We start from the raw sequence: 27,104 nt of genomic DNA, 5'->3' as shown, positions 1-27,104 counted from the left end.
AATGCTAATCCATGTAAGATAATTTGATGCCCCAAACAGACCTTTTCAAAAGAGCCTTCCTTCATGGGCTGGAAATTGCTTAACAAGTTCTGTCCCACAAGTAGATGTTGAGATCACACATTTGTATTTGGAAGAGTCTTTCTTTTTGTCATATACAGAAACAAAAGGCTCCTACTTACAAGAAATAAAATCTGATTGTGTTTATTATACTACCTAAATTGGGTCAAACTGAATTGATGTTTTTTTAATTAGGCCTTTTTTTTCCAAGTAGGAATCCTGTACTTTGACATGATTTGGTTTTATGAAACTTCTGGCTAATGTCAAAAGTGATTATTGCTACAAGGAAGAAAACTTTAGATTCAGAAACTATGTATAAATATCCTTAGTCACCCCACATGGATGATTCTAATGTTTTTATTACTCTCTTATATTTTAGCCATCACTGGTGCAAGCTATATTTAACGGAGATCCCGATGAAGTTCGAGCACTAATATTTAAGAAAGAAGATGTTAACTTTCAGGTAAAACAGTTAATTCACTGATGCCAGCCTTTAAAACTGCTTTTTAAAATTCTTTCCTAGAATTGTGATTTTTGTTTACAAGACATAATACAACTCTGTAACAGTTGTTTTAAATGAGGGCAGGAAGGTATTGAGGCAAAAGGGAAAACACTGGACATATACTCAGGGCAGTAACAGCCAGTAGGGGTCTTTTGTTCTCCCAGCTTTTTACTTTGAAATTTTTCAAACACAGGAAAGTTAAAAAAAAAAACACGCTGACTACCCATATACCTTTCACTTACTTTTGATATTGATAACATTTTGCCACATTTGCTTTCTCTATTTATTAATATACAACTTTTACATGTATATGTAGTAAGTTGCAGAAATCATGATACTTCACCATTAAATACTTAACTGTGCATTTCAAATGAGGATTCTTTTAAGTGTATATCTAAATATAAGATCAGATTTGCTTTTTGTAAATAATCATGGTGTTTTACAATGATGCTTGATTAATTTTTGTCAGATTAGGTTTTCAGTAAAGTCATTGTTCGAAAAGTTTTCAGACTTAAAGACACAGTAGTATGTTCAGTGCTGACATGATGGACAGTTTTAGAAAGGTGGATATATGGATAATTTTCTCTCTCTCTGTATGTTTTTTCAGTGGCCAGTATTTGGTTTACTAAATTGTGGCTGAAAGTACATTATGTACTCTAACAAAATTACATCCACTAATGTATATATTTTTACCAGAAACAAATGTACCCCTGAGTTATGGAGGGGGTGAAAAGTCATATGATTCACAAAGTCACTGTGGCAACACCAAGACTTAGAAATGATTGTGGTTTTAAGAAAGCACCCATTGCAAGCTCATTTTTAACTCTCATCTTTCCTCCTCTTTTTTTTTTTAATATAATACTGCTGTGACCACTTAATGTTAGGTAGATACAAAAAGGTTTTACCTTATTTTTAAAATAATGAATTATCTGAGTAGATTTGAATCATTGGCTAAAACTGTTGTTAATTTTAACATTGGGTAATGAACAGAATGCTATCATTATGTATTTTTTAAAACTTCTTCTAAGTGAATTGCCTTAAAGTTTATATTTAGTTGGACATATGCACCTAATTCAGGATGTATGTATGTATGTATGTATGTATGTATGTATGTATGTATGTATTTAGAGACAGAGTCTGGCTCTGTTGCCCAGGCTGGAGTGCAGTGGCATGATCTCAGCTCACTGCAACCTCTGCCTCCTGGGTTCAAACGATTCTCCTGCCTCAACCTCCCGAGTAGCTGGGATTACAGGCACCTGCCACCATGCCCGACTAATTTTTGTGTTTTTAGTAGGGACAGGGTTTCGTTCACCATGTTGGCCAGGCTGGTCTCAAACTCCTGATCTCAGGTGATCTGCCTGCCTTGGCCTCCCAAAGTGCTGGGATTACAGGCGTGAGGCACTGTGCTGGGCCATGATTTATTTGTTTTAAATGAAGTGTCTGGTTACTTTACCCAGGGTATACTGAAGAGTATGCGTTTCCTAGAAAATAGCTCAAGGGGTATAGACGCATGAAAAGGTGGAAAACATGTTTTCCATTTAACTGCTAAGGTTTTCTTGTTATTTTGGTTTTATTTTAATAGTACTGACAAATACTACCTTGATTAGAAAGTTTGAACTATAATTCCATTTACCAGGGCTAATTTCTCCATCATGACAAAGTTTATTGTAGCTAATATTACTTTTATGTTATATTTAATCAATTTATCCTAAATTAAAAAAATATTCAGAGTCATTGAGAGCATCAGCTCACTCATCAGTAGGCCTTTCTTGAGAGTGACTCTTTGACGATTGTCTTCAGTGATACAAAGGTTTTTGACAACAACTTTTATGATTGCTTTTAGGCCTTTTCTCTCGTGACCCTTTCTTAGTAGTTCAGAGTGTTGCCTTAAAGTCAAGATTTGTTAACTTTTTGGCCATTATTTGAATTTAAGATGGTAAATATCATCTGATTTTGTTTGATAAGGAATCATATGGGGTTTTAAAAGGCAATGGGTGTTAAATGCACTGACTTTAATAGGTAATAAAATATTTTTAAGCTTTATGTCAGTGTGACAGTGGTGTTTTTCCAAAGTAAATTTATTTAAATAAGTATTTGGAGAATAACATTGGACTTTTTGAAACTCAGGTTTCTCTTAAGTTTTTTGAAGTTGTTTTTATACATTTTTAAAATGGATATAAGTTCAGATTTATTTCTCTACCATTAAATAGTCACTGTATAATTTTAGATTAGTTTCTTTAGTCACACCCTGAAGTTTTGAATATTGTAGACCACTAAACAGCACCTTTCTTAGTAACACACCTAATAGATTTTTTTTTTTTTATTTTAGTGGGTTTTAAAAAAATTTCTGGGTACATAGTAGGTGTCTATATTTATGGGGTACATGGGATGTTTTGGTACAGGCATGTAATGTGAAATAATCATCATGAAGAATGAGGTATTCATCCCCTCAAGCATTTATCCTTTGAGTTACAAACATTCCAATTACATTATTTAAGTTATTTTAAAATATACAATTAAGTTATTATTGACTATAGTCACCCTATTGTGCTATCAAATAGTAGGTCTTATTCTATTTTTTTGTACCCATTAACCATCCCCACCTGCCACTCAACCCCCCACTACCCTTCCCAGCCTCCAGTAACCATCCTTCTGTTATGTCCATGAGTTCAGTTGATTTCATGTTCAGATCCCACAAGTAAGTGAGAACATGTGATGTTTGTTTTTCTGTGCCTGCCTTATTTTGATTAACATAATGATCTCCAATTCTATCCCTGTTGTTGCAAATGACTGGGTCTCTTTTTTTTATGGCTGACGAGTACTCCGTTATGTATATGTACCACATTTTCATTATCCATTCATCTGTTGATGGACGCTTAGGTTGCCTCCAAATGTTAGGTATTGTAAACAGTGCTGCAACAAACATAGGAGTGCAGATATCGCTTCGATATACTGATTTCCTTTATTTTGGATATATACCCAGCAGTGGGATTGCTGGATCATATGGTAGCTCTATTTTTAGTTTTTTGGGGGACCTCCAAACTGTTCTCCATAGTGGTTGTACATTCCCACCAATGGTGTACAAGGGTTCCCTTTTCTTTACATCCTCACCAGCATTTGTTACTGCCTGACTTTTGGATAAAAGCCATTTTAACTGGGACAAGATGATATCTCGTTGAGTTTTGCATATCTGATGATTAGTGATGTTGAGAACTTTTTCCACCATTTGTGTGTCTTCTTTTGAGGAATGTCCATTCAGATCTTTTGTCCATTTTTTATCAGATTATTAGGTTTTTTCCTGTAGAGTTGTTTGAGCTCCTTATATTCTGGTTATTAGTCCCTTGTCAGAGGGATAGTTTGCAAATGTTTTCTCTCGTTCTGTGGGTTGTCTCTTCACTTTGTTGATTACTTCCTTTGCTGCGCAGAAGCTTTTTAACTTGATGTGATCCCATTTGTCCATTTTTGCTTTGGTTGCCTGTGCTTGTGAGCTCTTGCTCAAGAAGTATTTGCCCAGACTAATGTCCTGGAGATTTTCCCCAGTGTTTTCTTGTATTAGATTCAGTTTGAAGTATTTAATGCATTTTGATTTGAATTTTGTATGTGGCAAGAGATAAGGGTCTAGTTTAATGATTTTGCATGTGGTTATCCAGTTTCCCAGCAGCATTTATTAAAGAGACTATCTTTTCCCAGTATATGTTCTTGGCACCTTTGTCAAAAATTTTGCTGTAGGTGTTTGGATTTGTTTTTGGGTTCTCTATTCTGTTCTATTGGTACGCGTGTCTGTTTTTATGACAGTACCATGCTGTTTTGGTTACGATAGCTCTGTAGCATAATTTGAAGTTAGATAATGGGATTCCACCAGTTTTGTTCTTTTTGCTTAGGGTAGCTTTGGCTATTCTGGGTCTTTTCTGGTTCCACATAAATTTTAGTATTTTTTCTATTCCTGTGAAGAATTCCATTGGTATTTTGATTGGGAGTGCATTGAATCTGTAGATTGCCAGGACATTTTAACAGTATTGATTCGTCCAATTCATGAACATGGAATATTTTTCCATTTTTTGGTGTCCTCTTCAATTTTCTTCATTCGTGTTTTATTGTTTCCATTATAGAGATCTTTTACTTCTTTGGTTAATTCGTAAGTATTTAATTTTATGTATGGCTATTGTAAACAGGATTACTTTTTAGTTTCTTTTTCACATTGTTCACTGTTGGCATATAGAAATGCTAGTGATGTTTGTACATTGATTTTGTATTCTGGAACTTTACTGAATTTATCAGTTCTAGTTTTCTTGTGGAATGTTTAGGTTTTTCCAAATATAAGATTGTATCACCAACAAACAGGTATAATTTGACTTCTTCCTTCCCAATTTGTATGCCGTTTATATCTTTCTCTTGTTTGATTGAGCTAGATAGGACTTCCAGTACTATGTTAAATAACAGTGGTGACAGTGGGCATCCTTGTTGTGTTGCAGGGCTTAGAGGAAAGATTTTCAGTTTTTCCCATTCAGCATGATACTAGCTGTGGGTCTGTCATATGTGGCTTTTATCGTGTTGAGGTATGTTCCTTCCATATCCAGTTTTTTGAGGGTTTTTATCATGAAGGGATATTTAATTTTTTAATCAAATGTTTTTTCAGCATCAATTGAAATGATCATATGGTTATTCTTTATTTTTTTGATATGATGTATCATGTTAATTGATTTTGTGTTTTGAACCATCCTTGTATCCCACAGATAAATCCCACTTGATCATGATGCATGATCTTTCTAATTTATTGTTGAATTCAGTTGTGCTAGTATTTTGTTGAGGATTTTTGCATTAATATTCATCAGTGATACTGGCCTGTAGTTTTCTTTTTTTGATGTGTCTTTGTCTGGGTTTGGTATCAGGATAATACTGGCCTTGAATGAATTTGGAAGTATTCCCTCCTCTATTTTTTGGAATATTTTGAGTAGGACTGGTATTAGTTCTTCTTTAAATGTTTGGTAGAATTCAGCAGTGAAGCCATTGTGTCCTGGCCTTTTCTTTACCAGAAGACTTTTTATTACAGCTTTGATCTCATTACTTGTTACTGGTCTGTTCTGGTTTTGGATTTCCTTGTTTCAATCTTGGTAGGTTGTATGTGTCTAGGAATTTGTCCATTTCTTCTACATTTTTCAGTTTATCAGCATATATAGTTGCTTACAATAACCACTAACAAGCCTTTGGATTTCTGCAGTGTAAGTCGTAATGTCTCCTTTTTCATTTCTGATTTTATTTGGATCTTCTTCTGTTTTTTTCTTAGTCTGGCTAAAGGTTTGTCAATTTTATTTTTTTAAGTCAACTTTTTGTTTCCCTAATAGATTTTTAACAAACTTTAATTTTAAAAAAATATACATTCATATTATTTGGTATGACATGAAGTCTTCTATGGTAGAAGTCATGTAACATAGTTTCATTAGCAAATACTAGAGTTTTATATTTGGCAGATTTTGGCCACAGATATAATAATTGACTACCTGAATAAATAGAGGTTTTTTGCTTGTGTAATAATTTAACCTGGAGCATGGTAATTTGGGGTTGTTTAAAACAGCAATGTCAGAGCTCTGGGTGAGCTTCTCTGTGAAACTCTTGGCTTTCTCATAATAAAGAGATGACTGCTGCATCACGTACTTATGGGAAACAACCAAAGACATTTGAAAAGAGACTGTCCTGTACATTTTCTTTTCTTTTTTTTTTTTAAAAAGAGGAGAAAACATCTCTTCAAGAGTCCTCACAAAATTCCTTCCTAAGGTTCCATTGGTTACAAGACTACTCTAAACTAATTCACCAGCAAAGCAGAATGGGATTCGCTTTTTGCTAGATCAGTCTTGGTTCATCACCTGGTTCATCCCCTGGAGCAGGAATAGGGCTTCAGTGGACTTCATTGAATATATTGCCAAATTCAGAAGTAAATCAGGATTTTCATAAGAAGGAAGAAAGGGAAAATAGTTATTTGGATAGAAACCTAACAGGAAGGTTATCAGTTGCCTAAAAACTGTTGAAATAGCAAAATTTTGGAAAAGTAAGTCACCTGGATGTGGAAGAAGCACTGTAAACCATAAAAGGGGAAATGCCTATTAAAATCAAAATGTTTTAAAAGCAGAGTGGTACATAGAACGTGAAGAACAGTTGGACTCTAAGTTGAAAGACCTAGATTTTCATATCTTCTTAGCCTTATTGGCTATATAAGTTGAGTGAATCCTGTTAACTTCAGCCCTCACTTTTCTTTTTTTTTTTTTTGTCTTTTGGTAAATGTGTAGGGTTACATTAATGATCTTCACAGTCTTTCCCCACTCCAAATTCAGGACACTAAAAATTCTAAATGACTTTCAGTGACCTCCTGCTTTTGCCCAAAAGCTTTCATTTGTGTTTCTAGATTTTTGTGACCAAAATAATACATGCCTTTCCCTAAGATTTACTAGAACTTAATGCCATGTTGTAGAACCCAAATAAGTTAATCTGAAATATTAATGATACCACATTTTAGAGGAAAACTTTGATTCTTCTTTATAAGAAAATTATTTTCTACAAATATAAATTTTTTATTGAGTGTTAAAATTGGTGTTAATTGTAGAACTTTACTTTTGAGACAGACATAGGCATAAGCCATTTTATATTACTCAATTTAACTTGTACAACAGTTTTGTAAAATTGACAGGTTAACGTTTCTACTAAAATTCATGAAAATTAACCTTCTGCAGAATTAGTATAGCAGAATGGGAATTTGAACCCACGTCCAACTTAATAGTAACTGGAGAAATAAAGCATATTGTTAAGAGAGAAATATTTTTTCTTCTGCCAAATAGTACTATAAAGCAATAACAGTTGGAAAATGGATTTTTCTCCCTAAAATAGTTATGTCTGTGCCCTATGAACTCCCACCTTTTAAGCTGTGAAACAAAGATAATCGTAATTTTTATAATACCAAGTGCTGCTGTTACATTTTATCATTGCAAACAAGTGATGAGACAAATAAGACACAAGCCTCTTTTAGTGCCATATTTTTCGGTACATAAAAATGTCAAAGTAGTATTACACAAGGATCCAGCCAAACTGTTTTTAGTGTTTAAACATAGGAAGGCTGAGATTATGAGCAACCCTTTTTAAACTCTAAAGAGCTGATTTAAGAGCTAAGTGGTAGATCTTAGATGTGGCATATAACTTAATATTTTTGAAAGTGTTACCTTGTATATTCTGCTTATTGGTTTCTGAATTTAGATGTACTTTATTATTCAAAAATGAATTGCAAAAGTAGTCCTCCAAATTATTATTATCCCTTAAGTTCTCAAAACTGCTTTCTGAGATCATTGAAATGATGTTCATTTTACATTTTTCAGATGAAGTGCTCAGCAAATACAGTCTTTTCTGAAAATTAGCAAGAAGCAGTCTAATCTTGAACAAGTCTTTCTTAGTGGCCACATGTTGCTTCTGCTGCCTGTCAATACACCAAGCTGTTGATGTTTCTGAGCTCTTAAAAAATCTCTTCACTCATTACTTGAGGTTGTGTGCACTCTCTGTCCTAAAACCATATGTGTGTACATGGTCTTTTCTTATAGCTATTCACAGTAACTAGTGTTGGAGCCCACAACCCTCCATCCCCATCTCAGGTGTATCTATCCAGCTTTCAGCTGGCTTGTATGGAATGTGGAGTGAAGGTGGGGGCAGGCATGGGACAAGAACCAACTCAGCTTTCTCCCGGGAGAGAAATGACACCTCCCTCCAGCTCTGTGTGGCCAGTGCCTCTAGATTCCAGTTTCAAATTTGTAAATTGTCTTCATCAATGTTGAGGTTTGTCCCAAGATCCATAACCAAGTATATGTCATATGTCACTATGACTAAATGATTACTATGGTGGTCCTGAAACAAAGAAGGTATTATCCACTGGAACCAGCAGTTTTTGGAGGTTCAAAATACAGAAATTTGTATTCCACTCAGGTATTTATTTTTAGTAAGCATGTTATACATGAGTTCTGCATTTTCCTTTTTCATTCCCAGTGTATTTTAGGAGTCAGTCCATATTAGTCTATAGAGACTCCTCATTCTTTATAACTGTATTTCATAGAATAATTTATTTAACTAGCAGAACTAGTTCCCTCTTAGAGGGCATTTGGGTTATTATTAACCCTCTTCATTGGTAATAAATGGGATCTTTTCATCAAGTTAACAAAAATTCTACTTCAGTGGACGAGCAAAAAATTTTAAATGTATTTATTATCTGTTATTAAATATATTATTAACTTCATAGACTACCTTTCCTCTAGGTTCAGTGTTTAACGCAATTTTAGTGCATATGTTTATATGAATTGGTGGAAGGTAAATACTGGCATTTTCTATAAAGCTCAAGTATCAATGCTTGCATACTCAGAAATAATGCTGATGATTACTTATACAGATGTTGATAGTTACATGGTATAGCAAAAATATGAGAAATTATGTCCTAAATTTCATACTGAAATGAAGTAACTTTGGTCTGAAAGGTCTCAGCTAGTGCCTCAGTCTTATTTTTTTAAACACTTTTATTGAGATACAATTGATGTATAATAAACTACATATATGTAAAGTGTAAAATTTCTTAAGTTTTGATACATGCATACACCTATGAAACCATCACCACAGTCAAGATAGTTAACATTTCTATGGTTCCCAAAGGACTCCATTTGCCCCTTGGAAATCCCTTCCTCCCTCCTCTCCCTTGGTAATTACTAACCTGGTTTGTACATTTTGTTTTTTCCTAGAATGTTATATAAATGGAATTACACAATATGTCATTTTTTTTTGTCTGGCTCTTTTTTTGTAATAGATTTTATGTTGTAGAGCAGTTTTAAATTCACAGCAGTGTTGAGAGGAAGATACAGACATTTCTCATACACTTTACTGCCACCACAAATGAATAGCCTTCCCCATTATCAACATTTCCCATTAGAGTGGTACATTTGTTAAAATTGATGTACCTACATTAATATATATCATTATAGCTCAAAAACCAGAGTTTACATTAGGATTCACTCCTGGTATTATACATTGAATGAGTTTGGACAAATATATAATGACATGTATCCACCATTATAGTTTCATACAGAGTAGTTTCACTGCCGTATCCTCTGTGCACCTTCTATTCATTCTTCCCCCCATTCCCTGGTAATTTTTTTAAAATTGTCTCCATAGTTTTGCCTTTTCCAAAATGTCATATAGTTGGAATCATATAAGTACCCTTTTCAGGTTGGCTTCTTTCACTTAGCAGTATGCATTTAAGTTTCTTCTATTTTTTTTAATGGCTTGGTAGCTCATTTCTTTTTAATCCATTGTCTGAATGTACCACAGTTTATCCATTCACTCACTTAAGGGCATCTTGGTTGCTTACAAGTTTTGGCGGTTATGAATAAAGCTACTATAAACTTCCATGTGCAAGTTTTTGTTGGGACGTATATTTTCAGCTTCTTTGGGTAAAATCAAATAACATGATTGCAGGATCATAAAGTAAGAATATGTTTAGTTTTGTTAAAAAACCTGTCAAACTGGCAGTTTACCAGTGTGCACTCACAGCAGATATAAATGAGAGTCTTTATTGTTTCATATCCTTGCCAGCATTTGGTGTTATCAGTGGTCTGGATTTTGACCATTCTAATAGGTACGTAGTGGTGTCTTATTGTTGTTTTGATTTGCAATTCCCTGATGACATGATGTGGAGTATCTTTTCATATGCTTATTTGCCATCTGTATATCTTCTTTGGCAAAATGTCTGTTAAAGTCCTTGGTCTGTTTTTTAAACAGGTTTGTGTTTCTTCTTGTTAGGTTTTGAGATTTCTTTGCAGATTTTGGATAACAGTTCTTTATCTGATAGGTCTTTTGTAAATAATTTCTCCCAGGCTGCCTTTTCATTCTTTGGCAATGTCTTTTGCGGAGCAGAACTTTTTAATTTTAACGAAGTCACAGCTTATTGATTCTTTTTCATTGAGCATGCCTTTGGTATTGTATCTAAAAGGTCATCCCCAAACCCAAGGTCATCTGGATTTTCTATTTTATCTTCCAGGAGTTTTATAGTTTTGCATTTTTATGATTTCATAGTTTGGGCACAGGTACATGCCATGGGGCTGAGATGTGGATTATGGGTAGCTGCTACTGTGCTTAGAACTGAAATTGACCAAAATTAATTGCAATTTACCATGACCACAATAAATCATAATTTACCCCTCTGAGTCTTTCCTTGAAAGTAGCAAGCCTTCATTATACCACAGAGTTCCAAAATAGTTATATTGGACAGATTCTGCCAGTGGAATTGTTTTCTAGTTGGGGAGACAGATTCCTGGTGCTTCCTACTCTGCCGTGTCCTCAGAATCCTCTCCATTAATTTACTTTTAACCTACTGTTTGCATCTGTGTGTTTTAAAAGGTTTTTTACAGACAGTATATACTTGGATATTGTTTTTTGATCGAGTCTGACAATTTTTGTCTTTTAATTGGTGTTTTTAGACCATTGACATTGAGAGTGATTCTTGTTATAGGTGGATTACTGTTTAACATTTTTGTTACTGTTTTGTTTTTGTTACCACTGGTTTTTGTTCCTATTGATCGTCCATTCTTCTGCCTTCTGTGGTTTTAATTGAGCATTTCATGTGATTATATTTTCTCTCCTTTCTTAGGGTATCAGTTATACCTCTTTTTTTTTTTTTAAGTAGATGTCTTACAGTCTACAGTATGCATATTAATCTAATGGATATCTAACTGTCAACACTATACCACCTCACAGTGGTATGAGGATCTAACAAAAAAGAATCCTAATTCCTCCTTATCATTCCTTGTATCACTGCTGTCATTCCTTACACTTACATATAAGCATACATAAGCACATATATGTGAGCATTTGTCATTATATTGCTGCCATTATTTTGAACAAACTATTGTCTGTTAGATCAATTCAATATAAAATGTTTTTATTTAACTTACTCCTTCTTTGATGTTCTTCCTTTTTTATGTAGATCTGAGTTTCTGACTATAACATTTTTCTTCCAAGAGAGAAGTTCAGCTGACAAATTCTCTCAATTTTTGTTTGTCTGAGAAAGTATTTATTCTTTACTTTTGAGGCAATTCCCAGGGTACCAGAATTCTAGGTTGGTGCTATTTTTTTTTTCTGTCAATGCTTTAAATATTTCTCTGCACTCTTTTCTTGCTTTCATGGCTCCTGAGGCGTAGTCAGACATAATTATTATCTTAGCCCCTGTGTGGGTAAAGTTTTTTTCCTCTGGCTTCTTTCAGAGTTGTATTTATCTTTGATTTTCTGCAATTTAAATATGATATGCCTTGATGTATTTTGGGGGATATTTTTTCTGTTAGTGTTCTCCTGGATCTGTGGTTTGTTGTCTGACGTTCATTTGGGGGAAACTCTGAGTCATTATTACCTAAAATATTTCTTCTGCTTTTTTCATTCAGCATAATTATTTTGAGATTCATCTAGGTTGTGGCATGCATTAATAGCTTATTCCTTTCTGTTGCTGAGTAGTATTCCATTGTAACGATATACAGAATTTGTTTATCCACTCCTCTCGTAAACATTTAGGTGCTTCTCTGTTTCATCTGTTACAGTTAAACATACTGTGAACATCTTTGTACAAGTCCTGTATGAATGTATGCTTTTTTTTCTCTTGTGTAAATGTCTAGTGGTGGAATGGTTGAATATGCATGCTTAACTTTTTAAGAAATTGACCAACTGTTTCCCAACTGATTGCATCATTTTACGTTCTCACCAGCAGGATATGAGAATCCTAAATTTTCAACATTCTTACAAATATTTCGTATAATCAGTCTTTTAAAATCTTAAACATTTTAACAATAGTTATATCTCAATTTGGTCTTAATTTGTATTTCTGTAATGATGAATGATGTTGAGCATCTTTTCGTGATCTTGTCAGTCCATATATCTTTGGTGAAATGTCTTTTCAAATGTTCTTGCAAGTTTTTTTAATTGGATTGTTTTCCTACTCTTGAGTTTTCAGAGTTCTTATTTATATGTTCTGGAAACAAATCCTCGATCTGTGGCTGTGTTTTCATTCTCTTAAGAGTGTTTTTGAAAAGCTCAAGTTTTATTTTGATGACATCCACATTTATCAATTTATTCTTTTATAGATCTTGGTGTTGGTGTTGTATCTTAAGAAAAACTGTCCCATTGTCATGTTGTTTTGCTCATATCTTCTAGAAGTTTTATAGTTTTAAGTTTCACATTTATCAACAAATCCACTGAAAAGGATTTTCTTTCAAACAGGAAAGAGGCTTTATGCCAGCTAACAGTTTGTACACCAGGAAAATGCAGCCTTCTGTACAAAACAAAGGTGTGTTCTCAGAGAACGAAGAGAAAATTTGTCTTTTATAGCAAAAGATCTTGCCCTGGTTCCCACTCTGATCTGCTTGTACAAATGAGGGATGCAAACTCAGTTAGTTCTGATTGTTTGAAACTTGTTGAGTTCTTATGGTTCGGCACAGATCACAGTCTATTGATTGATTCAGGTAGCATACACAAGAACAGACAACTATGAAAGTCCCAAAGTTTAGTGAGTATGGCATTTTTCCCTGAACACTCAGTATGTGTGTAACCTCTAATTACCAAATGGCTGCTTGACTCTATTTCAAATTTAGTTCCACTTAGCCACTCAGGATTCCTCTTGAAGGATTGACTCTTTCAGAGTTCACACATTTAAATGTGCTGTCTATTTTGACTTAGTATTTGTGTATGATGCAAAGTATATGACAAAGCTTATTTCTCTCACCAATATTTTGGAATTTCATTATAAATGTCTTTTGTCAGATTTATCTGTATTTTATAATTTTTTATCCTAATGTAAATGGCATTTTATTTAATTTTAAAGTAGCCTAATAATTCTCCACTAATGAAACAAGTTTCTGCCGAGTACTCTACTCCATGTTCCAGGAATTATTAGTTTTCCCTAACTGGCTAGTTGGAACAGAACACTCTGTTCTCTGTGATCCGTCGTTCTCGTTGGAGGTGATATTACTCCTAATTGAGAGGAAATAGATTCTTTGTGGGTATGTATGTATATGAAAAATCTTACATATTCCAATGATTTGTGGCCCTCTAAAGGGCCAAAATGCATAACTTAGAAATACAGCGATATTAAGATTTCATGGGGAATGATTAGGAAAAACTGTCAGAAAAGAGTAGTAAGGAAGAAAAGGTTGAAAAACACTGCTGTCTCTTTCACCAGCTTCAAGTAGTATTCTTACACTCCTTTCCCACTCGGTACTCAGTTGAGTACTAAGGGGAGATTCTGAAGATCTTTGGGAGTCTCTCCATGTACTACTTTCTCCTCTGTTGCTCTGTCCTGAGAATTCCAGCCCCTTTGTTCCCTGCAGACTGTCTCCTAAACTCAAAGAGGGAATTAAAAACAACAACAACAACAAAACTTTGTATACAGCATTAAGAATTTTATTGATTAGAGCAGCTGACATTCCACTGAATGTTATCAGACTTAGACATTACATATTTTGTGAAATGGTAATTTTCTTTTATATTCCAGCAGTACTTTTGGAATAGAAATTCTAAACACTAGCCTACCGAACAGTTGGATTGCATTTGATGATTACAGTTGTCCAGTCATAGATGGCATCACCTCTGCTTTTTATTATTAATATTAGTTTTAATTGCCAAATCATAATTGTATATATTTGTAGAGTACAATGTAATATTTTGGTATATGTATACAATGTAGGATGATTAAATCAAGCTAATATATCCATCACTTCACTTATTATTTGTGATTTTTTTTTTCCTTCACCTTTTTGTTCCATCCAGACCTGCCCACAATGAGGGCAGATCTTCCCCACTCAGTCCATGACTCACATGCCAGTCTCCTCCAGAAACATCCTCATAGATTTCTACAGAAATAATGCAATACCAGCTACCTAAGTATCCTTTAATTCAGTCAGATGGACACCTAAAATTAATCATGACAGGTCCTTTGCCTCTTTTAATCAGGTTGTTTTCTTGCCTTTGAGTTAAGTTTATTATATACTTTGAATATAAATTCTTTATCAAATATATGGTTTGCTAATATATACGTGTGAATTTTTTTTTTTTTCTGTGCAAAAGCTTTTTCATTTAATGCAGTCCCATTTGCCAGTTTTTGTTTTTGTTGCTTGTGCTTTCAGGTCATATCCAAAAAAATATTGCCCAGACCAGTATTGTGGTGCTTCCCTCCCTTGTTTGTAGTTTTATAATTTCAGGTCTTACATTTAAGTCTTTAATGTATTTTCAGCTGATTTTCATATATGATATGAGATAAGGATCCAGTTTCATTCTTCTGCATCTGGATATCCAGTCCTAACATCTTCTATTGAAGAGGCTGTTCTTGCCACATTGTGTGTTCTTGGCACCTTTGTCAAAAATCAAGGACCATAAATGAGTGGATTTATTTCTGGGCTTTCTGTCCTGTTCCATTGGTCACTGTGTCTGTTTTTATGCCAATACTATGCTGTCTTGATTACAGTAGCTTTATAATACATTTTGAAATCAGCAGTGTAATGCCTCCAGCTTTGTTCTTTTCGCTGGTTATTGTTTTTAACTATTCATGGTCTTTTATTGTTTCATATGAATTTAAGGGTTGTTTTTTCTATTTTCTGTGAAAAATTACGTTGGAATTTTGATAGGGATTGCACTGAATTTGTGGATTGCTTTGGGTAATATGGACATTTTAACAATATTAATTTTTTAGTTCATGAACACAGTATATATCTTCTCATTTATTTGTGTTTTCTTCAATTTGTTTTCATTAATGTTTTATAGTTTTTAGTATACAGATCTTTTATCTGTTTGGTTAAATTTTCACCTAAATATATTACTTTTTTTTTTGTTGTTCCTATTATAAATGGGATTGTTTTCTTAATTTCCTTTTTAGATAGTTTGTTGTTAGTATATACAAAGGCTACTGATTTTTTTGTATGTTGATTTTGTATCTTGCAACTTAATTCATCAGTTTCAGTGGTTTTTTGGTGTCTCTTTAGGGATTTCTCAGTGTAAGATCATGTCTGCAAATAAAATTTCATTTCTTTCTATTTTATTAGGATGCTTTTTACTTCTTTCTCTTGCCTAATTGTTCTGGCTAGGACTTGCAGCACTATGGTGGATGGGAGTGGTGAGAGTGGGCAGCATTCTTGTCCCTCATCTTAGAAGAAAGCTTTCAACTTTGTACGTTAAGTGTGATGTTAGCTGTGGGCCTGCCATTTTTAGCCTTTACAGGACCTGTTATTGATGTGTAATTTTAGTGTTTTATTATTCTATAAAAAGCAAGTAAGCCTTAGAAGTATCTGATTACTGCTAAATTTGTAGAGTAAATTCAGTACTTAGAATAGGATGCTGTCTGTATTTTTATATATTATTATAGAACGTGTCTAGATTACAACATGAATTAATAACTAAATTCTAAAATACCTACAGGGAATTTGTCCTGGGGCAAAAACCATGCCTTCCATATTGTAGGATAGTCAGCACTGGAAGGGGATCTTAAAGATTAAATAGTTAAATCAACTCCATTACAGATGAGGTAAAACTAAGGCCCTTGGAATTATTTGATTTGGTCACTTCCAGTCACTTTCCAGGTCACTTTCCAAGATCTCAAAGATATCTTAACCCAGCTTTCTTTGTGTCAAATTTAGTTTTTTGTCCATATTGTCTCCCCTGATGTGTCACCTCTCAATTCTATCTAGTGGCTTAGCATTATAAGTAATTTCTTATCTTTTCTCTTGTATCTATAAGCATATAAGCTCTTTAGTAAATACTTGCTTATTTAATTTGATAATATTTGGTATATTGGTTTATTCACTTGTCTAGTAATATGTGCCAGTTACTATGCTGGTTCCTGTGAAGGCAAGTCCAATCATGCGTAATTTCTTCTCCCTGCTTTTTAATGTTATTTCCTTTTATCAGATTATCAGTCATACCTGCATTCTCTTCCTCTTCCTTTGCCTCGTCTTAAGCTTATGTTTATTCTTCAGGCTGCAGTTTATGGTAGGCAGACTTTTAAGATGGTCCCCTGTATTATTTCTGGTATTGTAAGCATGATAGGGTATTGTATTAGTTTGTTCTCCCTCTGCTATGAAGAAATACCCGAGACTGGGTAATTTATTAAAAAAGAGGTTTAATTGACTCACAGTTCTGCATGGCTGTGGGGGCCTCAGGAAACTTACAATCATGGCAGAAGGCACCTCTTCACAGGGTGGCAGGAGAGAGAATGACTGCCAGCAGGGCAAATGCTACATACTTATACAACCATCAGATCTCCTGAGACTCACTCATTATCATGAGAATAGCATGGGGGAAACTGCCCCCCATGATTCAGTTACCTCCACCTAGTCCCATCCTTGACACTTAGGGATTATTACAATTTAAGATTAAATTTGGGTAGGGACACAGAGCCAAACCATATCAGGTCTCATTCCAGATTAGTTTATGTCATCTGGCAAAGCACAAAGCTGACTCTAGGTAAGTGAGATTATCTAGATAGGTCTGCCCTAATCACATGAACTCTAAATCTGGGTCTAGAGTTAGGAACAAAGGGAGTAGGAGATTAGAAGTATGAGAGGGATTTGATGTGAAGGATATTCTCTGTTGCTGGCTTTGAAGATGGAGGGAGCCATATGGTAAGAACTCAGGCATTCTCTGCTAGTGGAGGGTAACCTCTGGCTGACAACCGGGAAGGGAAAACGGAGGTCTTAGAAGGACAAAGAACTGGCCATTGCCTGAATGAGCCAAAAAACAGATTTTTTTTTTTTTCTTTTAGTCAGGCCTCTAGGTGAGAACACAGCCCATCAACACCTTGATTTCGACTTTGTGTAACCCTCAGCAGAGAACCCAGTCACACTATGCCTGGATTACTGCCCTTAAAACTGTGAACTAAAAGATTATTTGTTTTAAGCTGTTGGACTTTTTTTAAATAGCTACTATTTATCATACTCTGGGTATAAAAACAGGGAATAAACAAGATTCCTATCTCCAGAGTTAGAGCCATTGAACGTGAAACAAGCCAATTAATATGATGATTGTTACAAGGGAGAAGTTCAGAGTGCTATGGACACCTATTAGGCTGATGTAATACCATCTGGGAGACCAGGAAAGGAGCTCCAGAAAAAGATACTTATGTATGATATTCATTATCTATTGCTGCATAACAAATTACTAAGTATTAGAAGCGAATGAATATAAAGAAGACATAGCCCCTGACTTTAGCAAGTTTATAATCTAAAGGTATTTGGTTATATTATGTGTGGGTATTGAGGGGGCTGGGGCGGAGAGGGGGTGCGTGTGTGTGTGTGTGTGTGTGTGTGTGTTTATAGTTTGGTTTTGGTGATGGGAGCAGTCAACTGGCGGAGAGAGTGTGTGTGTGTGTGTGTGTGTGTGTTTGGTTTTGGTGATGGGAGCAGTCAACTGTCCAGGTTGCCCCTCTGAAGTCACTGCTCTGACAGACCATAAAGAGAAAACTGCAAATGATAACAGACTTACTATTTCATAAGAGAATACTACCATTCTCCATATTTCGGGTACGCATGTGTTTTGTTTCGCCCTTTCTGTTTCAAGTTTATGGAAAAGAAGCCTGTTTAGCTTAATTGTACTTGGGCAACTGACACTTGACTAGCTCAAAAGATAATAAACTCGTAATTTAGAACACGTGTCTCTGTATATGAGAAAAGTTACAAATACTGTAGGTCAAGGTTTCATCATTGGTTTGGAAGATAAATATTTACAGTGAGGGTTTGGGGTTTTATTTACACAGAAACTAGATTACTTCCCCCCCACCCTAAGATTGTGTTGCACAGATCTCTGGTAATAAAATTTCTACTTTTATTCCTGATTCCATGTAGAACCAAATTGGTGCTTTGGGGAGGCGGCATGGGTATATAAAGGATAAGTAGTTTTTTCAGTTTTCAGGTGACTTTTTTTTTTTTTTTGAGACGGAGTCTCGCTCTGTTGCCCAGGCTGGAATGCAGTGGCACAATCTCGGCTCACTGCAAGCTCCACCTCCCAGGTTCATGCCATTCTCCTGCCTCAGCCTCCCGAGTAGCTGGGACTACAGATGCCCGCCACTAAGCCTGGCTAATTCTTTGTATTTTTAGTAGAGATGGGGTTTCACCGCGTTAACCAGGATGGTCTCGGTCTCCTGACCTCGTGATCCACCCATCTCGGCCTCCGAAAGTGCTGGGATTACAGACGTGAGCCTCCGCTCCCGGCCCAGGTGACTTTTTTTCATTTTGAACATTAGTTCAGGAAAACAAAACTTCCTAAACCAACAAAAGAAACTACTGTTCTTAGGCTGGAAATATCATTTCAGAGCTTTTGTCTTCTGTCAATTCTTTGATACATTTTACCTCTTAATTCAGATGTGTTTTAATTGATATTTTGGAAGAATGGTTACACTTTCATAACCAACTTTTTCCTCCTCCTTTTAACTTTTTTAAAATTAGGAAATATAATAAACTTATGTAAAACAAATGTACAGTTTAATGAATATGTGAATGTCACCACGACCCAGATCAGAAAACAGAACATCGTTAGCACCTCAGAAGTGCCCTTGTTGGTGACCACTTTATGATCAAAACTTTCCACCCCACCCCTCAGTGTAACCAGTAAATTTTTGTAATAGTCTCTTTTGGTTTTCTTTATAATTTTGCCACCTACTTATTAAGCAATATAATTTAGTTTTGCATATTTTGAATCAAATGGATCATACAGTATATTTTCTTCGAGTCTGGGTTCTTTTGTGCAGTGCTATTTTGTTTTAAAAATTGACCTGATTCCACTGAATGCATCCAACACAGTTTATCCATTCTGCTATTGATGGATAATTGGGTTGTTTCACATTTTTTTCTATTTTGAATGATGCAACTATTTGTAAACTTGTCTTCTGATACACATAAGCCTGCATTTCTATAGTATAAATACTTGGCTATACATATATTCAGCTTTACTTGATAATGTCATATTATTAAATAACTTAAACTTCCATGAGCACTGTGTGAGAATTCTTATTCGTCCACATCTTTGGACCACATTCTTGGTTTTTGAAGTATGTAGTATACGGTAAAGTGTTTATTTGGACATAGTCCAGTTTCCTAGCATATAGCTTCTAAAAAACCCTTCGAATCTCTGGGGTGATAAGTGTCTTTTTTATGCTTAAGAGGTGCTATCTGAGCTGTTTGAGGCCCCTCAGATAGCTTCAAGATGAGGGCTTGTCACCTGAAAGACCAAAGCATGTTTAGAGGGCTTGAACTTTTCAAGCCCCCCACCCCCCAATCTCTGGAGAAAGAAGAGGGACTGAATGTGAGTTGGTCACCAGTAGCCAGTTATTTAATCAGTCATGCTTATGTAATGAATCCTCTATAAAAGCCCAAAAGGACTGGGTTCAGGGATTTTCCAGTAGCTGAACATGTGGCAGTTCCTGGAGGGTGGTGCATCCAAAAAGGGAATGGAAGTTGCATGCCCTTCCATGGAAGCTGCGTGCCTTATACGTCTTTCATCTGGCTGTTCATCTGTACCCTTTTTTGTGTTATTAATACATCAGTAAATATAAATAAAGTGTTCCCAGAATTATTTGAGCTCCTCTAGCAAACTAATCAAACCTGAGAAGGAGGTAGTGGGAACCTCAATTTATAGCCAGTTGGTGAGAAGTATAGGTGAAAACCTACTAGTAGGGACTGGCATCTGAAGTAAGGGGCAGTCTTTTGGGACTGAGCACTCGCTTTCAGATCTGATACTATCTTCAGGTAGATAGTGTCAGGATTAAATGGAATTAGAGTACACCCAGCTGGTGTCCTCCGGGGAGGAAACAACCTCCACACATCAAGTATCAGTTTTGTATTGAGTGGTGTGTGAGTAGAAGGGGAAAAACTGATTTCTCCTCCTACATAGTTGTATGTTGTTATTTTAGCTTGCTTTTTTATGACAGTTTCAGGCACATTTTATATGTTAATTAGGCATGCGTATAGCCAGCCTCTTTTATGAAGTACCTGTTAAATCTCCTGGACCGGGCACGGTGGCTCACGCCTGTAATCCCACCACTTTGGGAGGCCAAGGTGGGTGGATCATTTGAGGTCAGGAGTTCAAGACCAGCCTGGCCAACATGGTGAAACTCCGTCTCTACTAAAGATACAAAAGTTAGCCAGGCATGGTGGTAGGCACCTGTAGTCCCAGCTACTGGGGAGGCTGAGGCAGGAGAATTGCTTGAATCCTGGAGGCAGAGGTTGCAATGAGCCAAGATTGTGCCGCTGCACTCCAGCCTGGGCGACAGAGTGAGACTCTGTCTGAAAAATAAATACATACATACATAAATAAATCTCCTGCCTATTTTTCTTTTGAGTTGTCTCTTATTAATTTGAAGCGGGTCCTTTTATATTCTGGATATGAGCCCTTTTTGACTTGTGTGTGTTGCAGGTATCTTCTCCCATTCCAACTTGTCTTTTCAAAATTCCTTATGGTATAATTAAACATGAGGTCTTAATTTTTTATGCCTTGTTTTTCAGTTTTTTTAAAATAGTTAATGCTTTTGATATCTTGTTTCAGAAGTCTTTCCCTAACTTGAGTTATAAAGATAATATTTCATATTCATATATGAGTGCTTTTAACATTTTGCTGTTTACATTTAGTTTTATAATATATTTGCAGTTAAATTATACATATAATGTGAGGTAGTGGTTTGGATTTGGTTTTTGTTTTCATTCTTTTCCAAATAGGTACCACATTGTCCCAGCATAATTTAAATGCCCATATTTTGTTGGGTGGTTTTCTTATTCTTGAGTTTTAAGAGTTCTTTATATATTCCGAATTCAAGTTCTCTGTCAGATCTGTGATTTGCAAGTATTTTTTCCCAATGCATGCTTTGTCTTTTTATCCTCTTAACTGTGTCTTTCTCAGTACAAAAGTCTCATTTTGATGAAGTTTAATTCATTAACTTCATGGATTTTGTTTTTGGTATTGCATCTAAGAGTTCTTTACACAACCCACAATTTTCTCCTAAGTTTAATAATTTTAGATTTGGGAAACAGGTCTATGATTCCTTTTAAGTTAATATTCGTATTAGGTGTTAGGTATAGATGGAGGTTAATTTTGTGGCATGTGGTTATCCAGGACTATTTGTTGAAAAGATTATTTCTACATTGACATGCCTTTGTACTTTAGTCAAAAATCAATCATATTTTTATGGGTTTATTTCTAGACTCTACTCTGGTCATGTCTGCCTTTTTTCTCATACCACCCTCCCTTGATTACTTCACTTTTATAGTAATTATTGCAGTCAAACAGTGTGAGGCCCCCAACTTTGTTCTATTCCTCCTAAATGGTTTCTGCCTTTTTAATTTGTCTTTCCATGTAAATTTTAGCTTTTTAATATCTACAAGAAATCCTGTGAGGATTTTTATTGTGATTGCATTGAATCTATAGATCAAATTGAGGAAAACTGGCATTTTAGCAGTAGTGAGTCTTCCAGTTCATGAACATGGCATCTGTCATCATTTACTTAGGTGTTCTTTGATTTTTTTCTTGGGTGTTTCATAGTTTTCAGCATACAAATCTTGAAATTTTTTACTTCTTTTTTGACATGGAGTCTTACTCTGTTGCCCAGGCAGGAGTGCAATCTTGGCTCACTGCAACCTCCATCTCCTGGGTTCAAGCAATTCTCCTGCCTCAGCCTCTCGAGTAACTGGGATTACAGGCACACACCACCACACCCAGCTAATTTTTGTATTTTTAGTAGAGGCAGAGTTTCGCCATGTTGGCCAGGCTGGTCTTGAATTCATCTTGACCTCAGGTGATCTGCCCACCTTAGCCTCCCATAGTACTGGGTTTACAGGAGTGAGCCACTGCATCTGGCCCAAATCTTGCAAATTTTTATTAGATTTATACTTAAGCATTTATTTTCCTTCTTTGTCTTTTTACTATTTTGATGCTATTCTAAATGATACCTTTTTTAGTATAACTTTCACTTATTAATTGCTAGTAAGAAATATAGTTGGTTTTGTATATTGACCTTGCATTCAACAACTTTTCTAAACTTAGTCTAGGATTTTTTTTTTTTAGATTCCTTGGGATTTTCTTTATAAATAATATGCCATCTATGACTAGAGATACTTTTCTTTCTTCCCTCTCAATTGATAAGATTTTTTGCTTTTCCTTATTTTACTGACAAGTTCTTGGGTAGGAGCGGTGAGTAGACATTTTTGCCTCATTCCTATCTCAGAAAAAAAGCATTCACTCTTTCACCATTAAATTACCTGTCAGGTGTACATTTTTGTTGTACCCTTTATCGGGTTAAGAAAGTTCCCCTCTAAGTTTGCTGAGAGTTTTAAAAATTATGAGCTAGCTGGGCGTGGTGGTGTGTGCCTGTAATCCCAGCTACTCAGGAGGCTGAGGCAGGAGAATCGCTTGAACCCGGGAGGCGGAGGTTGCAGTGAACCGAGGTCGCGCCACTGCACACTAGCCTGGGCAACAGAGGGAGACTCTGCCTCAAAAAAAAAATAAATACATACATAATTTTTAAAAAATCATGAGTACATGTTGGATTTCGTTAAATGCGATGATTGTATGACCTTTCTTTTTATTAGTCTGCTAATATGTTGAATTACACCAGTTGATTTTAGTTGAATGATACTTGTTATCCCAGAATGAACCCCAGTTGGTCGTGATGTAGTACCCTTTTCATATATTGCTGAATTCAATTTGCTGATATTTAGTTGAAGATATTTATGTCTCTGTTGATGGGGGATATTCATCTCTGGTCTCTGGCTTTTTTTTTTTTTTTGTAATCGTCTGGTTTTGGTATCAGGATAATAATGTTGGCTTCATCGAACTTTTATGTTTTGGGGATTTTATTGATAATCCCCTCTTAGTTATGATACAGACTTTTTTTTCCTTTGATCATTCTGACTAGAAGATTACTAATTATATTGATCTTTTCAAAGAATCAGCTTTTGAGTTCACTGATAATCTCTTTTTGTTTTGTTTTCATCTTTATCATTTTCATCCTTCTTTTTTTGCTGGTTATTTTGCCTTTTTTCTAGTTTAAGTGAAAGCTTAAATTATTGATTTAAGACCTTCTTTTCTGATACAAACATTAATACATAAATTGCTCTCTATTGCTTTAACTTTATCCCCCAAATTTTAATGTGTTGTATTCATTTTCTTTCCAGTCAAAATACTTTTCTAATGTTCTTGGAGACTTCCTCTTTATATGGGTTATTTAGAAGTAGTTTTCTACATTTATTCTACTTTACTACTGAAATATTGTTTGAATCCCAAATACTTGGCAATTTTCAAATTGTCAGGTTATCTTTCTGTTATTTATTTCCAATTTAATTTTGTTATGGCCAGAGAACATACTTTGTATGATTTTGATTTATTTTAATGTGTTAAGGTTTGGTTTTGGCTCAGAATATGGTTTATCTTAATGTTTCAAGTGCTTTTGAAAATAAATGATATCGTTTAGATGTTTGTCCCCTCCAAATCTCATTTTGAAATGTGATCTTCAATCTTGGAGGTGGAGCCTAATGGGAAGTGTTTGGGTCGTGGGGGCAGATCCTTTATAAATGGATTGGTGCCTTCCCAGCAGTAAATGTGAGTGAGTTCTAGCTCTCCTACTTCATGCAACAGCTGGTTGTTTAAAGAGCTTGGCACCCCCTCTTCTATCTTTTGATCCCTCTCTTCACCTTGTGACACCCCTGCTCTCCTTTCACCTTCTGCCACCATTGTAAGCTTCCTGAGGCCCTCACCAGAAGCAGATGCTGGTGCCATGCCTTTTTCTTTTCTTTTTTTTTTTTTTTTTGAGACAGAGTTTCGCTCTGTCACCCAGGCTGCAGTGCAGTGGCGGGATCTCGGCTCACTGCAACCTCCACCTCCCGGGTTCAAGCGATTCTGCTGCCTCAGCCTCCCAAGTAGCTGGGAGCTGGGATTACAGATGTCCGCCACCACACCTGGCTAATTTTTGTAGTTTTAGTAGAGATGGTGTTTCACCATGTTGGCTGGGCTGGTCTCCAACTCCTGTCCTCAGGTGATCCGCCCGCCTGGGCTTCCCAAAGTGCTGGGATTACAGGCACGAGCCATTGCGCCCTGCCTGGTGCTATGCTTCTTATACAGCCTGTACAACCATAAGCCAAATAAACCTCTTTTCTTTATAAATAACCCACCCTCAGATATTCCTTTGTAGCAGTGCAAAACAGACTGATACAGTGTTCAGCCTTTTGTTGCATGCTATAAATTGTATAATAATTTTACAGAGTAAATAAGATGTGTTAAGTGCTTTATGCAATGGCTTGCACTAATAAAAATCTTCAGGTTTGCTCTCCTTTTCTAAGACACTCTCCCCATTCTACATAGTTACTACAGGAACTGCCATGTTAATCTTCCCCTACTTTCAGTTAATACAGAAGTAAGCATTAAATTTATGAGCAAATTTGGTGAGCACCAAATTAAGCCAATCAGATATTCTTCTGGGAGATTGAATTAAGAGACTTCCCCTTGGGCTGCTGAAGTTCTAAGAGTAAATGTCAGGAGTTGGGATGCCTTATTCCCTACCATGAAAAAAAGTGTTCTGTGAAGACAGAAAAAAACAGCTCGTGTGCAAAGAAGAAGCAGAGACAAAAGTGTTTCAAGTGTTTGATTTCAATTGTTCTTATGACCTAGCCACATGCCTGCCTTTCCTCAATTTTGGTTGTTCAGTGCTCAATTCCATTAGATGCTTCAGTGTCCTTCCTTTAAATCGATTTTGCCTAAACTGGTTTAAGTTAGATTTCTGTACCCAGTAATGGTATCTAATATATATATGTATTCAATACGTAGTAATTATTAAGGATGATAATAGAAACGTGGACTATTTATAATTTTTCTTTAAAGTTACATTGCTCTGATAAATGCTAATGATACTTCATATTATAATCTGAAACTTTAAGGTTCCAAAGAGGTTTTCAAAGTGTTCCTTGGAGGAAAAGGATCATAGCATACATCTTGGAACTGGTTTTAACAGTTATCTTACAGTTGTCTGTCAGAGGTAGTTCTAAAATGTGCTTCATTCTCATACCCAAAATCAATATGGAAGTCTTCTACACCCTATAACACATTAGCATATCATTGAATCATGGCAAGTGTTCTCCACTAACATAATTTGTTAAATCCTTTCTAGTGCCTATAAGGTACATAACGTTAAGCCAGGTATTATGTGGACATAGACAGTTAGTTTTCTCTAGATACTTTTTACCAAATTATGAAGCCATGACATAAACCCAAAACTGAGTATTAACAAGAATGCCACTTCATATGGTACATATAATGATGTTGTAATCGGAGTATAGGATAGAGAAATCTCAATGGACTGACACAGTCCTGAAGACTTTGTGAAGGAAATAGAAACTGAACTGGACCTTGAAGAGTAGAGGGAATTTGGGTAGTGGAAAGACATTCTGGCCAGAGGGAATATGTGTAAAGATGAAAATGTGCCATGTATTCTGTGTCTGTTATGGTTCCAGCTATTCATTAGTAGTTTTTGAATATCAGGTTAAGGAGGCAGAATGGAGGTGATTGGTGATGGTGACAACAGCCAGTAAAGGTGATTGAGCAGAGTTGCAAAAGAGATAATGAAAGTGAAATTGCTTCCAAGTCTTATCTGCTGGCAGGTAAGCCAGTTGGATCTCTAATGTGGTCTGAGAATGAGATAAGATCCTACAAGGGTGGTAGTAAATTTAAAAATGAAGTTAACTAAAAACACAACGTGAATATTCTCTCAAATAGCTGTAAGAGTACTAAGCATCACTTCTGTACACAGAGTAAGCCAGAATTATCTTGCTTGAAGCAGCTGTAGATATTCACCAATACCTTACAGAGCTATATCCTTAAGACTGAGGTTCACCATGAGGCTTCCCTGAGTGCAGGTCTCGAGGACAGCAGGATAATCAAAACTTATTTTATAAAGGCGAAAGAGAAGAGTGGATCTGATGAGTCCTAGCCAGGTCCACCTGAGTTCTGGGTACCATAACCTGAACATTGATGATATATAAATATTTAGCAGGGAAGTCTTAGTCTCCTACTCCTATTTAGCAATAGAAGTAGAAGAAAAAAGCATCATGATAGGGGCAAGAAAGAGAGTGACTATTAGGTGTAAATGAGAAAAACAGAGAAAGGAAAGAAAAATACAAAGAAAACTGTGCTACTGTTGACAAGAAAAAGTGAAGTCAGACTACAGAATGTTTTGAGGGAGAATGATTAGTTTTAAGTGGACTGTGATTAAGCTGATAGAGGAATATTATAAATACAGGCAGCATAATACATTAACAGCATGCACCTCGGAGTCCAGCTATCTGTGCTTGAGTCTGATTGTGCCACTTCCTATGATTTTGAATGAGTTTCTTAAACTTTTCTGTTTTGATTTCCTTATCTGTAAAATAAGGAGATACAGTTGCATACTTAACCCTATGCGGTAAGCGTTTAAAGCAGTCCTAGCAGAAAGTAAGCACTAGGTAAGTGTTTTGTTTGCCATTACTACTAGTCT

At 35.6% G+C, this 27,104-nt stretch overlaps 1 protein-coding gene across 9 annotated transcripts in view; it reads left to right on the top strand.

The window, feature by feature from the left end:
- The window catches only part of ANKRD28 (ankyrin repeat domain 28), a 194,319-nt gene that overhangs the window by 68,639 nt on the left and 98,576 nt on the right, over positions 1-27,104 (top strand). For all 9 annotated transcript variants that reach the window (XR_004031290.1, XM_030816861.1, XM_012508548.2 and 6 more), the window contains one exon: positions 437-520. Coding sequence is in view for 5 of the 9 variants with exons in the window: in XM_012508548.2 (XP_012364002.1) it covers positions 437-520 (84 nt within the window). In the remaining 4 variants the exon portion in view is untranslated. The remainder of the gene's footprint in view (positions 1-436; positions 521-27,104) is intronic.

The sequence above is a fragment of the Nomascus leucogenys genome, chromosome 8 (genome assembly GCF_006542625.1).
Source record: "Nomascus leucogenys isolate Asia chromosome 8, Asia_NLE_v1, whole genome shotgun sequence".
NCBI lineage: Eukaryota > Metazoa > Chordata > Mammalia > Primates > Hylobatidae > Nomascus > Nomascus leucogenys.
The sequence above is the reverse complement of the archived record's forward strand: the minus strand, read 5'-3'. Positions and strand labels throughout refer to the sequence as shown.